The 17400-nt window shown below is 31.3% G+C and overlaps 2 protein-coding genes across 2 annotated transcripts; one reads left to right on the top strand and one right to left on the bottom strand.

Annotated features, from left to right (window-relative positions):
- Positions 1-867: 867 nt before the first annotated feature.
- MYB84 (MYB transcription factor MYB84) lies at positions 868-2711 on the bottom strand. Its single transcript, NM_001248860.2, has 3 exons — positions 2539-2711; positions 2294-2423; positions 868-1964 (listed from the first exon to the last, which is right to left on the bottom strand). The coding sequence occupies exons 1-3, from the start codon at positions 2684-2686 to the stop codon at positions 1289-1291; spliced, it is 954 nt and encodes a 317-aa protein (NP_001235789.1). The 5' UTR covers positions 2687-2711; the 3' UTR covers positions 868-1288.
- Positions 2712-10421: 7710 nt separating this feature from the next.
- On the top strand, positions 10422-12178 carry LOC100810945 (transcription factor BEE 1). The gene is made up of 6 exons (XM_003525205.3): positions 10422-10763; positions 10868-10987; positions 11191-11256; positions 11367-11435; positions 11525-11602; positions 11974-12178. Exons 1-6 carry the CDS (start codon positions 10455-10457, stop codon positions 12070-12072), a joined length of 741 nt encoding a protein of 246 aa, XP_003525253.1. The 5' UTR covers positions 10422-10454; the 3' UTR covers positions 12073-12178.
- Positions 12179-17400: the final 5222 nt, after the last annotated feature.

Genomic DNA, 17400 nt, shown 5'->3' with positions numbered 1-17400 from the left:
ATTTACTAGCTTATGTACTTGTTTACCGAAATTAAGTATTTGGTAATTAAGCTTTCAACAATTATAAAGTTTTATTTCACTACGTGAGGTGGGTTACATGATGAAATTATGATATTTGGTAATTAAGCTTATTTTACTATAATGAGCTAAGTTAAAATTTTGTAAACTGTAAATGTACCAAAAGAAAGTAGTATTTTATTGTAATACACTTCTTTTTTAGCCTTTTAAAGAAAAAAAAACTCATTTTAGACCCAACCTTTTGAAAAAAAGTAGCATATTAGTGATGTGTATGGTTTAACTTTGATCGAAGCTAAAATGCCAGATATCTAATTTAAACATTTTGTATTCTTTTAAATATACGTTAATTTGGTTTGATAGTTAAATGAAATGTTAATTACTTTTTTCAGCAATATATCTATCCATATTTGTAGAATCAATGAGTTAATTTTAATCTGTCAATTAAATTGTTTAAGTTAATCTCTTGTTAGATTGATTAAAACTTTTTGCACTAATTATTTATAGAAAGTATTGACATATAAATTTATAAAGATTTTTTCTATAATCTATTTGGTTTCGGGTTGAAGACTAATAACGTGCTTAAAAATTGTAGAAAGATGAAAGTTATAACCTGACTATAAACGTTGAAATTGGACATAAGTTTCCTTTCATATCATATTAATTATCATCAACTCACAACCTCTTTCCTTATAGTTCTTTCCCAATCACTAAAACCACCTTAAAACTCTTACCAAGTCCATTTACTTTTCTCATGGTCTTTTCTCAACCACCAAACTCATGTGATAACTCAGACCACGCCCAATTACTGAAAGACGAAACTATCTTTATTAGCTTCAAAACATGAATGTGGAAATCTACGTCGTGAATGGATAAGCAAACACGCTATGAGTCATTTTGCAGCTTTCTACTTTCATCTCCAATTAAATCCTCATTGGATCATGGGCCCTCTTCATTTATATATCATAGTGGCTGCAATTCGATTTCCACTACAAATACACCAAAGTTTCCAAAAGTGGTTACTTCTATATATTTACGAAATCTTTATTAGCACTCAATCTCCAACTGTTTGTGTTTTGAACTAGTGACTAATTAATGACTTTTCTCAATCAATACAAATTGCAAAACAGAGTAATGCAAAACAGATGTACAGAAAACAATCACCATCTGTATTAATTAATTTGGTAGTAGCTAATCAACAGTTCATGATAACAATAATAACATCACCAAAGATAGAGTCTTGGTAACTCCAAAAAAACCAAACCCTAAAATCTTATTTTTGTAACTTGCTAAATTGCCACAATTCATCCATGTTCCACATGTTACATGCAAAATCGCTGTTTACCCAATTGCTTCCTACCATTTGACAATCACCAGTTGGGTATTGCGCATCCTCAGCCACCCTTGTAGTAGGCGTTTTGAAGTTGTCCATCTCATAGACATTGTTGCTTACATTGTAGCCGTCATATGTGAAGGTGCCAAAGTCATTGTTATTCAAGGCATGATATTGGGTGATGGTGGTGCGTCCAAAATGCTGAGGCACTTTTGGAAAATTTGCTGACTCAGACAAGGAGATGCATGAACCATTGTTGTGTTCAGAGTCTGAGTTCTGCTCATGTTGGTCCATGTAAGTGGGACCAGCTTCATTCATACAAGGTCCCTGCCAAGGGGTGTGTGAATGTGATGGTATGGTCCCAACAGTTGAATGCTGAGAAACACCATCAAAAGGCATAGGAGTTGCCTGGTTTTGAATTGACATGGCTGAAGAAGATGATTCTTTGGCTTTTTGAAGCAATCTAGGCATCCAGAAACGCCTAACAAGTTCCTGAAACTCTCTGCTGTCAGTGTCAATTTTCAAATGTCTTGCTTGTTTCTGAATCCTAGTTCTCCAATAGTTCTTGATTTCATTGTCTGTTCTGCCTGGCAAATTTTGTGCAATTTTTGACCACCTACAGTCATTAAAGAAAGAAATGAAAATCCAGAGAAAAGACAATATTTTGGAATGGAAAGCATGCTTGTTGATAGTGGCAAGATTTGCATCTTTGCTTCTACCAGCATTTTGAAGAGGCAGGTTTTAAAAAACAGTATGTGATCACGATTTTGGCCGCGACCTTAAGGCTTTGAGAGTCTTTGTGACCGTTTCAAGGCTGCATTGGTCGCATTTGTCTACAATTTCTCACAATACAAAGAAATCGCGATAAAACGCCGACTGTAAGCACAACCTGGACCACAATTTAAAACCTGTGGAGCTCAAGAATCAAATGCACAAGATAAGCACCTGTTTCCCCACTTTGAGTGGAGTTCGAGGATTATAAGTTGCTCTTGTGGGGTTAAATTTCCCCGTTTTACATCTGGCTTTAGATAATTTAGCCACCTTAATCTGCAACTTTTCCCAGTTCGCTTTAATCCTGATTCATAAAATGGAAAGAAAATTAATAAGCATGAGAATTGATAAAATTAAAATAAAACTACAGGGTAGCCTTTCATTTATGTATTTAACTTGTTGTGTTGTTGTCAAGTTACCTGAACGTTTAGCTAGCAAATTCCATCGCCCTTCTCCATGACTAGAAATATATTGGGAGAGCAAATTATCCTCTTCAAGAGTCCAAGGCCCTCTTCTAAGTTCATTGTCATCTTCACTAGAACTGCTGACGCTCTTTGAAGTAGACATGGCTATTCTCACTCACTAAAACTATAAAAAAAACTACGCATATATATGCAGGACTTAAATGGGGTCAAGGGAGAAACTAAAGTTACAAAGCAAATTGGCCTACGCAAGATGCATAGTGTATAATATACTATTACTATGTCTGTATCCCATTTTGGGGAGTGAGATCAAGTCAAAGTGAATACTATACACTTTAATACTTCTCTAAAATCATGCTCTAAATTCCATACGACACCTTCCATTCACCTTCCATAGTCATTGCCACAGGAAACATTGAAAGGTGGATAGGTTCATTGTTTGGCATCTTACCTTTATTTCTTGACAAAACGACACGTAGCTATGAAATTAACGTTACAAGCTTATGGCATGCCTTGAGCTACATTAAATTGTTCTCAGTCAAAGAACAGACTGAAATGAATTGAATTCCAAATTAATCACTCAATATTCCATGCAGACATCAATAAAAGTCTCCACATTTGTTTATATGGATAAAAATGAGTGTTATGTCACATTCTTTCTGTTATTCAATTTGCCCATCTAGGATGTGGTGTTGCTGCAGTCATTTCAACATTTATCTTTGAATTGTCTCGGACTCTTCCTTCTTTCTATTCTTTGTCAGTGGTTTTATATGTATTCTCGAGTTTCATCAATCAATCCAAGTGAAGTGGGTGAGAGAAAAGCTGTTAACTTTGGTATTATTTGGTTCCAAAATCATCTCAAACTTATTATTCTAAATATGGCCGAGAAAAGAAACAGGGATAAAAGAAACGAGAGAAATTGAGAAATTTCTTTCTACTTGTAGAGTGAGTGAAAAAATGTGTTAAGACTTTAAAAAAGGTAAAATAAATGGAAATAAAAATGAAAAGAGAAAATTTTCCGCACATAAAAGAAGTAAAGTAGATTTTTTTTTCTCACTCAAGTACTTTTAATCATATATTCATTTTCTCTTTCATTTCTTCTTATGTTTCTTTCTTTTTGTTATATTACATTATTTATTTCTTTTTTCTTTACTTTTTTTCTTATTTTCTATTTCTCTTCCTTTTATCTCAATTCACTCAAAATGAACAAATTATATTTTTCCACTTCTCTTAATACGAAAGAACTAGAGAATTTAATTTTATCCAATCTTTATCTTATTTGATTCTTACCACCGTGCTTGTTTCATGTTTCGAATGTAATTTTTTCACGTCTGGAATATATTTGTGATGAGTTATCGGTATAGTTTCCACATCTTGAATGTGATTTCTTTTTTCTAAACGGGTTTCCAAAGACATTATCTCTCCTAAAGCTCAAACAAACAAGAACGGCCAAGAGCCCAAACGTGATTAACATTTCATGCTCATAAAAAATTGGTTATTTTCAAATTCGTTATCATCAATGGTCGAAACACTTGAATGCAGCCCTTATCTCATGAAGCTATTGTCATGAGTCATGAGAAGAAGGCATTGAAAAATCGATGAAGTAATTGGCTATTTGTCATAACATAACAGTGACAGAAACGTGCTTGACTGAACATAACAAAAATTAATAATAAACTTACTCAAAACGTGTGGTAATTGGTGTTGGCAAAATAAGGGGCGGCATGGAAAGCCTGCTAGGAATCTTAGAACAGGACCACTTTTTATGTTTGATTGGTTGTCACTTGTCGCATGATGTCAGCCTTGGCATAAGAATAGCGTTCGATACGTGGTTCGCGTTAATCCAATTTTTTTCGTTGGTGTTCTGAACGCAAAGACGAACAAACAATACATTAGAAATTTAGAAAATTTGCTACGATATTTCGCTGCTGCTTGCTATGTTTGACTTACGATGTACTATTATTTACTTTCTGCATTTTCTGTTGTTGATTTTTTAGTTAAAGACAACCACAGAGCGCTGCATAAATGTGACAGGAGTGATTATATGAAATATATGTGACATAAGTGATTAGTAGTTTGCATGTTTTTAGTATATGATACAGGTTTGATCCTTAATTATGCACATAGAGCAACACTTGTGGGTTGAAAACTTGTATCTTTATTAACTGCTGCTTTACCTTTTTAGAGATTAGTTTTATGACTTTTCACCACGAGGATATTTTAGAGTATCCAATTTTGGGATCATTCCATTTTCCAAATCAAGGGGCAAATTATAATTGTAATTGAAGCTGAGCTGATACGAAAAACTTGGTGGTCAAGAACACTGTAGGATAGTTAATGTTAAATTAATGTTAAATTGTCTCATCTGTTCTATTCAAATTCTATGGGATGTGTTTGTCAATGATGGGTTCTTTTTATATTTGGAAAATAACCAAATTTTTTTTTCAGCATATATGTGCTAAATTCCAGCCTGATTTGTTTGATTGCATTAAACTAATCAGTTACCACCGGTAAAAGATGTATCAAGAATCATAGTTTAATAGGAGATATTGTAATAGCATGGATGAATCACATTTCATTGAAATGAGAGAAATTTAGAAATTATGTAGGTAAGAGATTGTACAATTAATGATAATTTAAAAGAATTAATTAGTATTATTTATAAAAATAAGATATATCTATTTTTTGGTATTATATAACTTAAAAATTCTCTATAATTAAGTGTGTTTTGATTATTTCTATTAAAGACTCTCATTCCAACCACTTAAGTAAGTTGCTAAGTGTTTATTTGTATATTAAAACACAATGAATATGATTAACTTCACCCTAATATTTAAAAAAAATAAAGAAAAAAAAAACAAATGACTTCATAACATCTTGCCATGGCTATATGTAAGGGTGACAAATGAATCAATTTATTTACTATCCATTAGATTCATCTACAGTAAATTCATTTAATCCATCTATCACAAAAAAATAAAACAAATGGATGGATCCAAATCCATCCATTTTATTTTATGGATGATTAATGATTCATCCACTAATTTTCAAAATCCAATTGATCCTCTTATCAATATTTAATGGATAAAAAATTGATCAAACTTAAAAATTCTTGACTAACATCAGTCAAATAATAATCAACTGACGTCGGCAAAAAAAAAACTTAGTTGATATCTGTCAACATATATTATTTGTTGATGTTAGTCAAAAAATACTCTTAACTAATCTCCGTCAAAAATTACTCTAGATCGAGATCATCCAAAAACAACCTCAATCATCTTTTGTTTGAACTATTGTTGTTTTAGAAGGTATTGTGAATTTTTTTAAAATATATTAGTTTTAAACTTAAAATAATTAAGTTTTAAAATATATATTTTTTTTATGGATTGGATGGATATCCATCCATGAAAAAAATGTTGATAAATGGATTGGATTCATTAAATATTTTTAATGGATCAAAATGAATTATTTTGATTCAATCCATTAAAATACATATTGATTTAATCCATCCATTTGTCATTCCTAATTATACATGATATCATATGTGATTTGTGCAAATATCCTAAGAGATACATTTGAAGACATTTCAAACAAAATATTAAACACATGATGAGTGGTTTAAACTAAGATAAAACTATAGTGCTTCATCTAGATGATTTAAGAAATTTAGGTCTTCGTGTAGAAAAAAAAAATTAGGTTATAACTATATGCTATAGTTTTTCACAAAAATGATATGCGCTTGATTTATAATCCTCTTAGAGCGTTTTTGGAGCATTTCTAAAGCGGGTATTTTATAAGTTGGTTAAAATTAAATAATATTACGTAATAAGTTTGTGTCATTAAAGTAAATTTTTTGATAGTGTATTGTTTAATTAAATTGTTTATATAAATAATTGCTGCTTGATTCATTTTTATCAATTAAAGAATCATTTTTCAATTATAAAATCTATTGTGGTTTAAGTTAGACACTTATTCTAACAACTTTTGCATTAGAATAAATTTTTGTGTAAAAATTTTAAATTTATGTAACATTGTAATACTTACAAATTTAAAACAAACAACTTATTTAAAAAATGATGCATTATAATTACTCTTAACTAAAACCCAACAAAATATAATTAATGCATCCCCTTAGAATTGGGATAGAATCACGCCTAGGGTTCAAATGGCAACCAACAGAGCAAGTCTATGGCATTTTCATTTTGTGAACTTCAATAAATCTTTGATGATGTTAATGTTTTCGATTAGATTTCTAATAGGAGATCTAGAAGAGACAATAGACAAGACAGGTTGAGTGACAAAGTTGTACAAGTATTCGCAAGAAATACAACCAATGGAATGGAGAAAAAATTTGACCCTTGATTATTCACGGGCCCATATTTAATAATTAATACCACCAATCCACCGCCACATTAATTATAACAACAATTATATGTAAATTTATTTTCTCTCGTATTTTATATGTTTATCATATTTTGGAATGCGCATTCTGATAAAACATGTGTCCCTTATTGTCCAAGAAACATGTATCCCTTATTTTCTCTTTGATTTTTTTATTTTTAAAAAAGGATAAATAATCAAAAGACCTAGATTATTGATAATGTTTATAATATTCCAGAATAAGTATTTTAAAATATGAATAAATAATTGAGAAATCTATTCAAAATACTTATTCTAAAATATGAAAATCTTATTTTGAAATATATATTCCAAAAGTATAAAGGTGACATTGACAAATTTCTCTTTTTCTTACAAATTCCACACCCTCTTCGCATTTGCCCTAGTTTATTCCCTCATTCCTTGTGTGTCCCCATTCATGTGTGTGTTGAGGTGGATGCAAAATCTTCTACGAAGGGGCAAGGTCGACGCTCACAGTGGTTACGGAGGCTTGCCCTCTAGGGTTTGATGGGAGAGGCAGGAATGTAGGGTGTCTGATGAGGGGTATTGTTGTCCTTTTGGTTGTTTTTGGGGTTGCATGTAGTAAAAAAGGGCAGGAAGTATTGTTTACCTCTCTTCGGTGTTTTTTTTGTCATTATGGATTCAAATTGGATCTTTAAACGATACTGAAAGATGTATTTGGCCCAATAAGAAGTTGGCATGCGTCAAATATTGGGGATATCTTACACAAGGCCACTTTTAAATTTCTCCCAGAAAATGTTTCCTTGGCTGTACCAATGATGTGAAGGATGCACTTGGACATCCATAGCTCTACCTAAATCAGTGGGTGCCATATCAAATGATATTTTGCTCCAAAAGTAGCTACATTCACGTCCTTTGTTTTTTTTTTTTTTTTTTTATCGGCATGTCCTTTGTTTTATCATTTTTCAATGTAATTCAAGTAAAGCGTGTATGATTGCATAACGGCTTTTATGATAAAGTTATATGTCAACATTAAAGAAAAATAAAATAAAAAATGAACAGTTGAATTCTGTGTACTTGGATAAGCTTTAGATGTCACATTTGGAAGAGTCTATAGATGAGTTCTTCATATATTATAATCGATTATTGTGAATTTAGTTCTTTTGATTTAAACTAAAATATGAAATATCACAAAAGCTTATATATTTTTACTTTTCACTAAGAACCTAATCTGATTTTTAGTATGATTGAAAAAGAGTGACACTTTTCAACCACTTTTGCAAATGAACCCCTCTATTATCAATAAAGTTATATTATTTTATAACAATTTCTGATAACATTTTTTATTTACAACTTTACTTTTTCTCTATCATATAGCTCATTTTATCTTATATATTTTTCTTCTTATTTCTATATAATTGTATAAAGAATTGTGATTAATTTCCGTTGTACAAAATAGTATGGACAATTTACTCTCCCAATAAAATATATTTTAGGAGTGATTAGAATTTTTACCTGAATTAAAATATATATAAAAAAACAAGAGAAAGAAGGAGAGTAGGAAGCAAGGTAGAGAAACTAGAAAGTACATAGGGTTGTCCCAAAGGTCAAGTGCAGTTATGTGTTAGATAAATCCAACCTAACTAGTAGCCATTCATAGGCCATCTTTGTATATGGTATCCTCATCCAAACTCGAACTTGTTTGGCTGTAGTACCTTAAGGATTAAATGCAAGTGCATGGGCAAGTTGATCGCACGTTTATAACATGGAAGATAAATATATCATCGTCCAATTAATTAGGCAAATGTGATAACTAAAAAATCTCATGCAATCTCGTAAGGTCTTACATTCAAGTTGTCAAATTAGGCAATGCCTGCTATATGGCTTTGAAAAGGGATAGTAAGGCCTTACTTCTATAGGGAAGATTGTCCCAAAGTTTAACAGTTTGTCTTTGTATACGAATCCTCGATGCTTACAAATGTTGAAACCATGTCCACTTTTGTAAGGGCTACAACTACAATTGGGTACATAGGGCAACCACTATTGCTATTTGCCCATATGGTTTCTTTAGACATTGGAGGCCTAAGAATCTATCCCTTAAATGAGAATTGAATGAACTGCCATACGCCAAAGGTACACTCCACATGTCATAAGGCCGGTTCTATTCTAAAGTTTGGTTCATTCACTTCTCAAATGTCAGTTCAAATCAGAGGCAAGTCACCAAACAAAAGAAAATAAAGTGCGTGATTTAAACAGCAGTAATTGAAAGGTTTTAATAGCTTAGTAAAACTTGCTTGCCAAGAAATCCCGCAGAGTCTTTTCCCACTACGTGTATGATCAATTTTAAAATTTATACTTTCAAGTTTCAACACAACACTTTTTTAAAGAGGCAGAGGGAGTAAGGTTCCCAGTATCAAACATAAAGCACCATGATGATATGGCATCAAGTTTGAACAAAAATGCTGGAAGATCAACTTCGAGGAAAAGGTTGGGTTGCAAACATGTATCATTTGGACTATGTTTCTAAGTTCTACGGCTACAATTACCATATACTTGCTTATTACTGTGTTAATGATGCAGGTAGGTACCGAGTAATTCAACAGGTAAAAATTATAAGAATGGAAAACAAATAGTATTACAATCAATTTTTAAATTACTGTTGAGCAAAAATGGGAAGGATACAAAATTATTGTATACAAGGAGATATTGATATAACACCGATTGAGAAAAAGATAACAAAATCGGTTAAAGTGATTTTGGACACGTAAAAACTACAAAGAAAGTCACTATAGAAGCATCGGTGAGGAAATTATATTACATGGTTTTTAGTCTTTTGAAAAGGGGGATTTGAGACCAAGAAGGATATACAGAAAAGTTATTAAGGGATCTCTCGATAAATAATTTCTCTGAAAATCTAGTCTATACCCAAGTTGAATGACCCTATGTGATCCATGAAGCTGATTTCAACCGGTGGAAAAAGGGTTTCATTATTGTTGTTGTTGATTAAGAATTTAGAAGTTAAAATCAGGAAATAAGCCCTTGCTTCCGAAAATGTTTGTCGAAAGAGACTAAATCTTCCAGTGCTAAAAGCTAGAAGAATAAGTTCCACTCTGGAATACAAACTCAAGAGTCATAAATCATAGTGTTCAAATCTGGGAAGAGTACTTGAAAAACTATGTGCTTCTACAAACAACTACCCTTTTCCCACTACAGTTTAAACTTTGATAAAAGATCTCAAAGATAGGATCCCAATTAAAGGTTTTTTTTTTCTTTCTAAAAGCTCCAAAAAATAGACCGTGCTTTCCTCATAAAACATTGACCCATATTACAGCGCTTGTCTCACAAAGCATGGGCCCATATTGAAATTGGACATTTCTCCTGTATATGGGGCCAACCAGGGGAACACAACTAAAGAAGCTTGAGTTGCCACGTGGGTTAGTTAGACTACTCCTATTGGTTAATGTAGCTGCAATCTCACATTATAAATAACAGTGTCAGGAACATTATCCAGATACCAGTTAAAACCTTTCAAAAACTTTGTTCTTAAAATCCACATGGCAGAATTCACTGCAGATTTGCAAAGTCTTAGATTTCCTTTCTTAGATATTGACAACATGGAAATGCAGAACTTGATGATGCCATTCTCCTGTGAAAGCTTCTTAGGTTCTCCAGAAGCTGAATTTGCAGGAAACTTGGAAGAGAATTTTCCTGATCACAATGAAGTTCCAGTTTTAGTTCCTATTATTAATTCAGTTAAAAATGAAATCCATGAAGGTCAAAAGAGGAAAGCAACTGATATATGGGAGCCAAGTTCTGCAAATTCAACTCCTGCTGTTTTTGAGAGTGGAAGCAAGACAAAAAATGTAGATTTTCTTCATCTAGTTCATTTTATTATTTTCTTCATGCATAGTTTTTTACACATATACGACACAGTGATTGATGTTTTATTTGTTCTGCATGTGTTCAGAGTTGTGGAAGAGGCAAGAGAGTAAAAAGGAATATGATAGAAGACAAGAAACCGAATGAAGTAGTTCATGTTAGAGCCAAACGAGGTCAAGCTACTGATAGTCACAGTTTAGCAGAAAGGGTATATTTTCTTAATCTCCTTCATCATTTGTGACTTTTAAGATGTTTATCCTAAAAGTTAACAAACTTATCATAATGATTTGTGTTTATATGACAATATAAAAACATTTTATACTCTCGTTACAGAGACTATATTTACTCTAATTTTTATGCTGGTTAAGATAAACGTGGGTTAATACATATTTTTCATTTATTGGTATTCAGGTTAGAAGAGGGAAAATCAATGAAAAACTTAGGTGCTTGCAGAACATTGTCCCAGGATGTTACAAGGTAAAGATTTGTTTATTTACTTATTTATTATTGTGCCAAGTTAGCATGTGTCTAACTTTAAATGTTAAATCTCTGATTTTCTTTTTCCTTTCACATAAATGGACTTGCAGACAATGGGTATGGCAATAATGTTGGACGAGATAATAAACTATGTCCAGTCCTTGCAGCACCAAGTGGAGGTAAGTGATAAAAAAAAAAAAGAGTGAATGATCGAAAGAATACTTGAAACGTAACATTAAAATCACTTAATGTTTGATTTTACTTGCAGTTCCTCTCTATGAAGCTTAATGCAGCAAGTACCTATTATGACTTCAATTCAGAGTCAGATGTTTTGGAAACAATGCAGGTGCCTACTCCTAAATATTTCTCAGCCTTATGTTTCTGAAGGATAGGCTAGTTTTAATGTTGCTCATTACTTCATTATGTGTGGTGTGCAAACAATTGAGACTTGTGATGGATAGTAACCTCCACTTTATAAGATTTTGTACATCTCCACTATTGTCCTGACTTTATAAAATATTGTAAGGACTAAATTAAATGAAATTCAAGCTAGACTAAAGTAATAGTTTTATAGATTTAGGAATCAAAGTGAATAATGTCTTATAACTATAGGAAGCTACGTGAAGGTTTACTCGTGAATATAGGTTAGACATGGTCATGAATTAATGAATAGTTGATTGTCAAATTGTTTATTTATTTATTTATTTATTGTGGCAGAGAGCAAGAGCATCCGAGGTGAAAGAGTTGGACAGGTATGTGAGAGAAGAATGTGAAGGAGTTTCTTGCTTTGAACCAACATGGTCATGGCCCCTGTGACTTGGGTTTTGGATGTTGTAACACAAACCAGACCATGAATTGAAGAAGCTCCATTGCATGCACTTCTTCTTACTTTCTATAATTTTAAAGGATCAGATTGTTTTCACTCCTTAGTGTATAAGTACAGAATAGACATTCTCGTTTGTACAATCCCATCAAACACGTGTAGAAAAGAATTGGAATGGAAGTGATTAAAGCCTACATTTCATTTATTTTAGGGGTGTGGCTGTTGCACTTGTGTTATATAAACTTTTGGCAATATATGTACTATTAAATTGAGAGTTAATTTGGATACCCTTTTTTTTAAAAACAAAACGGAGAAGGAAATAACATAAATTTTAAAGATAAAATAAATTAAACATATGTCATAAATTAAAATTAATTTATGAAAAAATGAAAATATTTAAAAATATATTAAGCTAGGTACATAACTTAAAACATTATTTATTTTTCTTTTTTAATTTTTAATTTTATTATTTATGAGTATTTATTAAGAAGTTTATATAAACTAAACATAATAAATAACAAAATTCATAAGAAAAAAAGAAAAATAATATGGTTAGTGTGTGACAACGACCTAAATAAAATTAGATTTGGAGGGCGAACAAGTTTCAGCTCAGTTAGTTGAACCTATCAAAAGTTGTTTAACCTTTTTTTGCAATAGTCCACTTGTAAGTGTTAAGAAAAAATCTCAAACAGGAAACTAATATTATATACGCCATTAATTCGGTGATAGTTACAAAATGACTTATAACAATATCACCTTTTATTACGAAGCCGGAGGATACATAATCTCTAAGTTTTAAACTTCAAAATGTCATTGTATAATCGCAACAAAAGATGATCACAGAAATTCAAGACAATAGAAATTTGAGCGAGCCATATTACATAAAGTATAAAAAAGAGGTGTGCGATTCAATTTGGTTTCATTTACCATATGATTGAACGCGAGCTACAAATCAATTTATGCGCGCCAAATTGAAATTATTTAAGAGTAGTTTTTATTGACGGTTTCATCATTTTTCGTCGTTCTTTACTTTACATTTCGTCAGTATGAAATTTAAACATTGACTTGAATATGTATATATGCCTTTCCATTCCCTCTCTCTTTTTGTTGAGATTGGCAAATCTTACACAAACCCCACATTATTATTCCAATGATCTTGCTACAAATCTTGGCAAATATTTCACATACAAATCTATTCACGTGATTGCCGTCATGGGTCAACTCGAGGTCCATGTCTTGTAGGCCCTACGGCAACATCAATGTTCTCAAGCTAGTTTTATTTAGAGAAACCTCCTTTCCCCCGTATAATAACAAAATTGTTGATCCATTTTCACGGTGCAATGAGTAGGTGCCAGTCTAAAATGGATCTTGTTATTTCAAGAAAATAGAGTAAGTTTGATTTTTTTTCACTTTTTTATTTTTAAAACTGTTTTTTAAATAAAATAATTTCTGAAAATAAAAATCAAGTATGCTTTTAAGGTTTATTTGGTTGTCAAAATATGATAGGATAATGGTCATATATAACCTACTACTTATATTATCTTGTTGACATCCGGACCATCATTTTGTCACTATTATCATCATCATTATCATTATCATTGGTATTGTAATTATCACTACACTCATTATAACAATTATCATTATTAATATTATTGACATAATAGTTGTCATCATTATTGTCCGCCACTATCATATATCATTATCAGGTTCATTTCACATATAAAATAAGATATAACAAAACATAGGATAAGATTAAAACATATATATTTTTATCATATTATATTCTCATGATGCTTTTTGTATCTTATTCTATTTGACCGCCAATATAATAGGCCCTTAGTTCCTATCTTTTGATGGAAACGGTTTACTCAAAAAATGAATAGGTGGTAGTGCAACCAAATTTAGATATATATGACCAACCGCAAGCCTTAATCTTATGTTCTTTGTCTGTTTTTAATCTTGTTTAATTTATCTTTCATTCGTATAATATGTTTTGTGTCTTATACCACTTTTTATCAGTTACTTTTTTTATATGTGAAATATTCACGAACTTCTAATAATATTAATTGTTTGAATATCCTTTATTTATGTATGTTTTGAAAATTAAAAATATTTATTGAAACTAAAACTCAAACATATCTGTACGTAAATTTTATATTTCAATATGGGATGGTTCATCCAAGAAATGAGTAAGTGGAAGTGCAACTAATTTTAAATATATGCCCAACAACAAGCTAAATTGTAGAATCGGCTCATAACATCCACTTAAACTAATAAATTCGTAAAATCTTGTACCTGCTGCCAAATTCATCAAGTTAATGATTGAGAGGGGTAAATATTCATAAGATTACAACATATTTGTTGTCGTTGTTTAATGAAAAGTGAAAGGGGCCTGATGCATTGCATCAATGTAGTTAGGAGAAAAAAACAGTTTGAATGGGCCACAGCGTGATCAAAAGGGGATGGGCAACGTGGGCTTGTAACTTCTGAAAAATGATCAGACTTAAACCTTTTAAAGGCACTTTTGCTTCTTCACAACAACCCTTTTTTATTTGACTACTTGTCTTTATTTGTCAACTAGCATACATGAATGAGGAGGAATATATAAAGACTTGAAGTTGAAGGGTCTGTCCGAAAGGTAAGTTGATAGATGGTATATCATACCTTCCCAATATTGATTTAGATTTGGGGACATATTTAGGAGGTAGTAGTTGGAAGGGAGGCTAGAAATTAACTGGGGCAAGTTCAAGGACTCAAGCAGTGTGCCCTCACTATCAAGCTTTTGAGGTTGTGAGTGGAACTTGTTGACGGGTCTGAATATTATAGATATAAACCGACCAAATTAGCCAAAATAAAAAACAAGGTTATACGTGCATGTGTGATCTTGTAATATTGAAGATTCATAAGAAAGGTGGTGACTCTAGAATTGAGACAGTGTCACCCAATTTCGTCAATATATTCTCAAAAGCAACATGTTAACCTCCCACTACTGAGCAATGATTTTAAAATTGATTAAAGCAGTTATATATGTATCATCAAGCATAACACGTTCATAATCCAACAGTTGAACTAATCAATGTGACGGTGTGTTAAGACGACAGTCCCTTCAGCTTCGGGATGTGACTTTTTATTTTAAATCTGCCACACTCAGTTCATCTTGATAATTTTTATTTGTCTCGCTCCGTCAAAAATAGGGAAACATAGAATCAAAAAAATAAAAAAGCCAATTCATCTAAATAATAAAAATATAAAAAATTAAACCAAGTAGAAATAAATGAATGTGAGCGAAAAAATGAAAATAAGCATCGAATTAAAGATAAAAATAATTTTATATTATCATCCAATCATAAATTATTATTCATATGACTTTTAAAATATTATAAAAAAATCAATAAGATAAATTCTAATTTGATAACTATGTAAAACTGAATTACATGTCATTTGTCATTATATAGCCTATTTTCTCACAAGGATAAAAAATGAAAAATAGTCCAAACAAATTTAAGTTTTTGGGAACTAATGACTTTGAAATTAATAATAATATAAAAAATAATTCAACTTGACCTATGTAATTTGTGAATTATATAATAACCAATAGATAAATTAACATTTTTTTATTCATGATAGATTAACATGTTTACAAAGACATATAATAATACGGTTCCACGAAAAAAAAGTATGAAAAGACAAAAAAGCCGTCGAAATTATTGTCCTTTATTTTACAAAAAGAATAACCAAAATGCTATCAGTTTCAGTGTTGGACTAGAAATGAAGTCATATGTGATTGACGCGTGCTAGTTGTGTAGAACGATTAGAATATTAAGTGAAACGTTAATAATATATTCTTTATGACACTTTTATTTATTTATTAAAATTTATTGAGACTAAAATAAATTACAGCTCTTACTTTTTATTTATTAAATTTTACACGTAATTTGATTAATTTTATTAAATTTTAATAGATATTAGACCAATCTACTTTCAAATTGTGAGCTTTAATCTGAGTATTTTTTTAAAAAAAAATAAAACCACAAGAAAAATGCAGTGCTGTGAAAATGGGATGAGGGGGTGAAAATGTTTGAAAACTGAGGAAGGGGTCAGGGTGAGGGGGTACCGTGGAGAAAGTTGGGGGTGAGGAAAATATTATATAAAATTTTGAAAAGCATGAAGGTGTGAAGATTAAATAGAGAACTGCAAATAACAGCTTCCTTTAGCAAATCGTTACCTCTCCCCCCTTTTACCAATCCATTTCTTCTTTTTCTTTGGGCCTGAAATGCCCATCTCATGCAGAAATTCATGGTAGTTTTTGAGATATGAGGTCCACAATCATGCTCCGTGTTATTCATGGTACTTTTAAAAGATTGAACGAGTAATTGTAAAAGAAAGATATACTTATAGAAGGCCCATATGTTCTTGCTACTTGTCAATAGTAGGTTTCTATATGGCCCTAACCAGATATCAGATCAACTACTTCCAATTATTGTAATTAAACATAAATAATTAGATTGATTCAATTAATTAAATTTATTTTCAAATAGAAATATTTCAGTGAATAAAATTGAGAATGCATGCAACAATATCATTTTTGTATAGAAGCCAATAAAATATGCAGATTCAGTGAAATTAATTGGGATTGAAGGATGAAGGAAGGGAAGAGAGTAGAGGGTGCATTGGGGGCTTGAATCACAGTTTGACGTCTTATTTAGAATAACTAAGTTAACTATTAAATTATTCAGAATTGTATAACTAGTAAGAATAAAAAAGAAAATGGCTCTTTCCAACTAAAGGAGAAGATCCTAACCCAAATGATTGGGGGTAGTGGTGTAAAACTCTTTAAGTTCACATGAGTGAAAACAATTTATTTAATAGAAGAATCTGTCTTCAATTCTTATGCAAAAAAAAATTTGGGCCAACAACAATCACATATCATAAGTGAAATTAATCTCTAATCCAGTAGATTAGAAAACACCCATAACTTCTAACCTAAAAAAATAAAAGAGAAGCTCCACCAGTTCAATTAATTTAGTGATTGGTGAACGTTAACATATCAAAATTTTAAACACATGAAATTCTTTTTAGGGAGACATTTTCTGAATCAGCCTAATAATTGAAGCCCAATTTCTAATATGGGTCAAATGTCCTCTCCTAATGACATCATGTTCGTAAGATCCAGAATCCCACCTCAAGCAATCTTTCTTTCAACCAGACTTTCTTTTCTTGCATTCCTTAAGAACATTTTTAGTGTTAGAATAAATTTTGGGTTCTTGAATTGTTTTTATGGTTTTACGATGCTAAAAAAATGTAAGAATTTTTTTAATTTT

This window comes from Glycine max, chromosome 5, assembly GCF_000004515.6.
Source record: "Glycine max cultivar Williams 82 chromosome 5, Glycine_max_v4.0, whole genome shotgun sequence".
NCBI classification, from domain to species: domain Eukaryota; kingdom Viridiplantae; phylum Streptophyta; class Magnoliopsida; order Fabales; family Fabaceae; genus Glycine; species Glycine max.
This window is presented reverse-complemented; position numbering and strand designations above follow the sequence as displayed.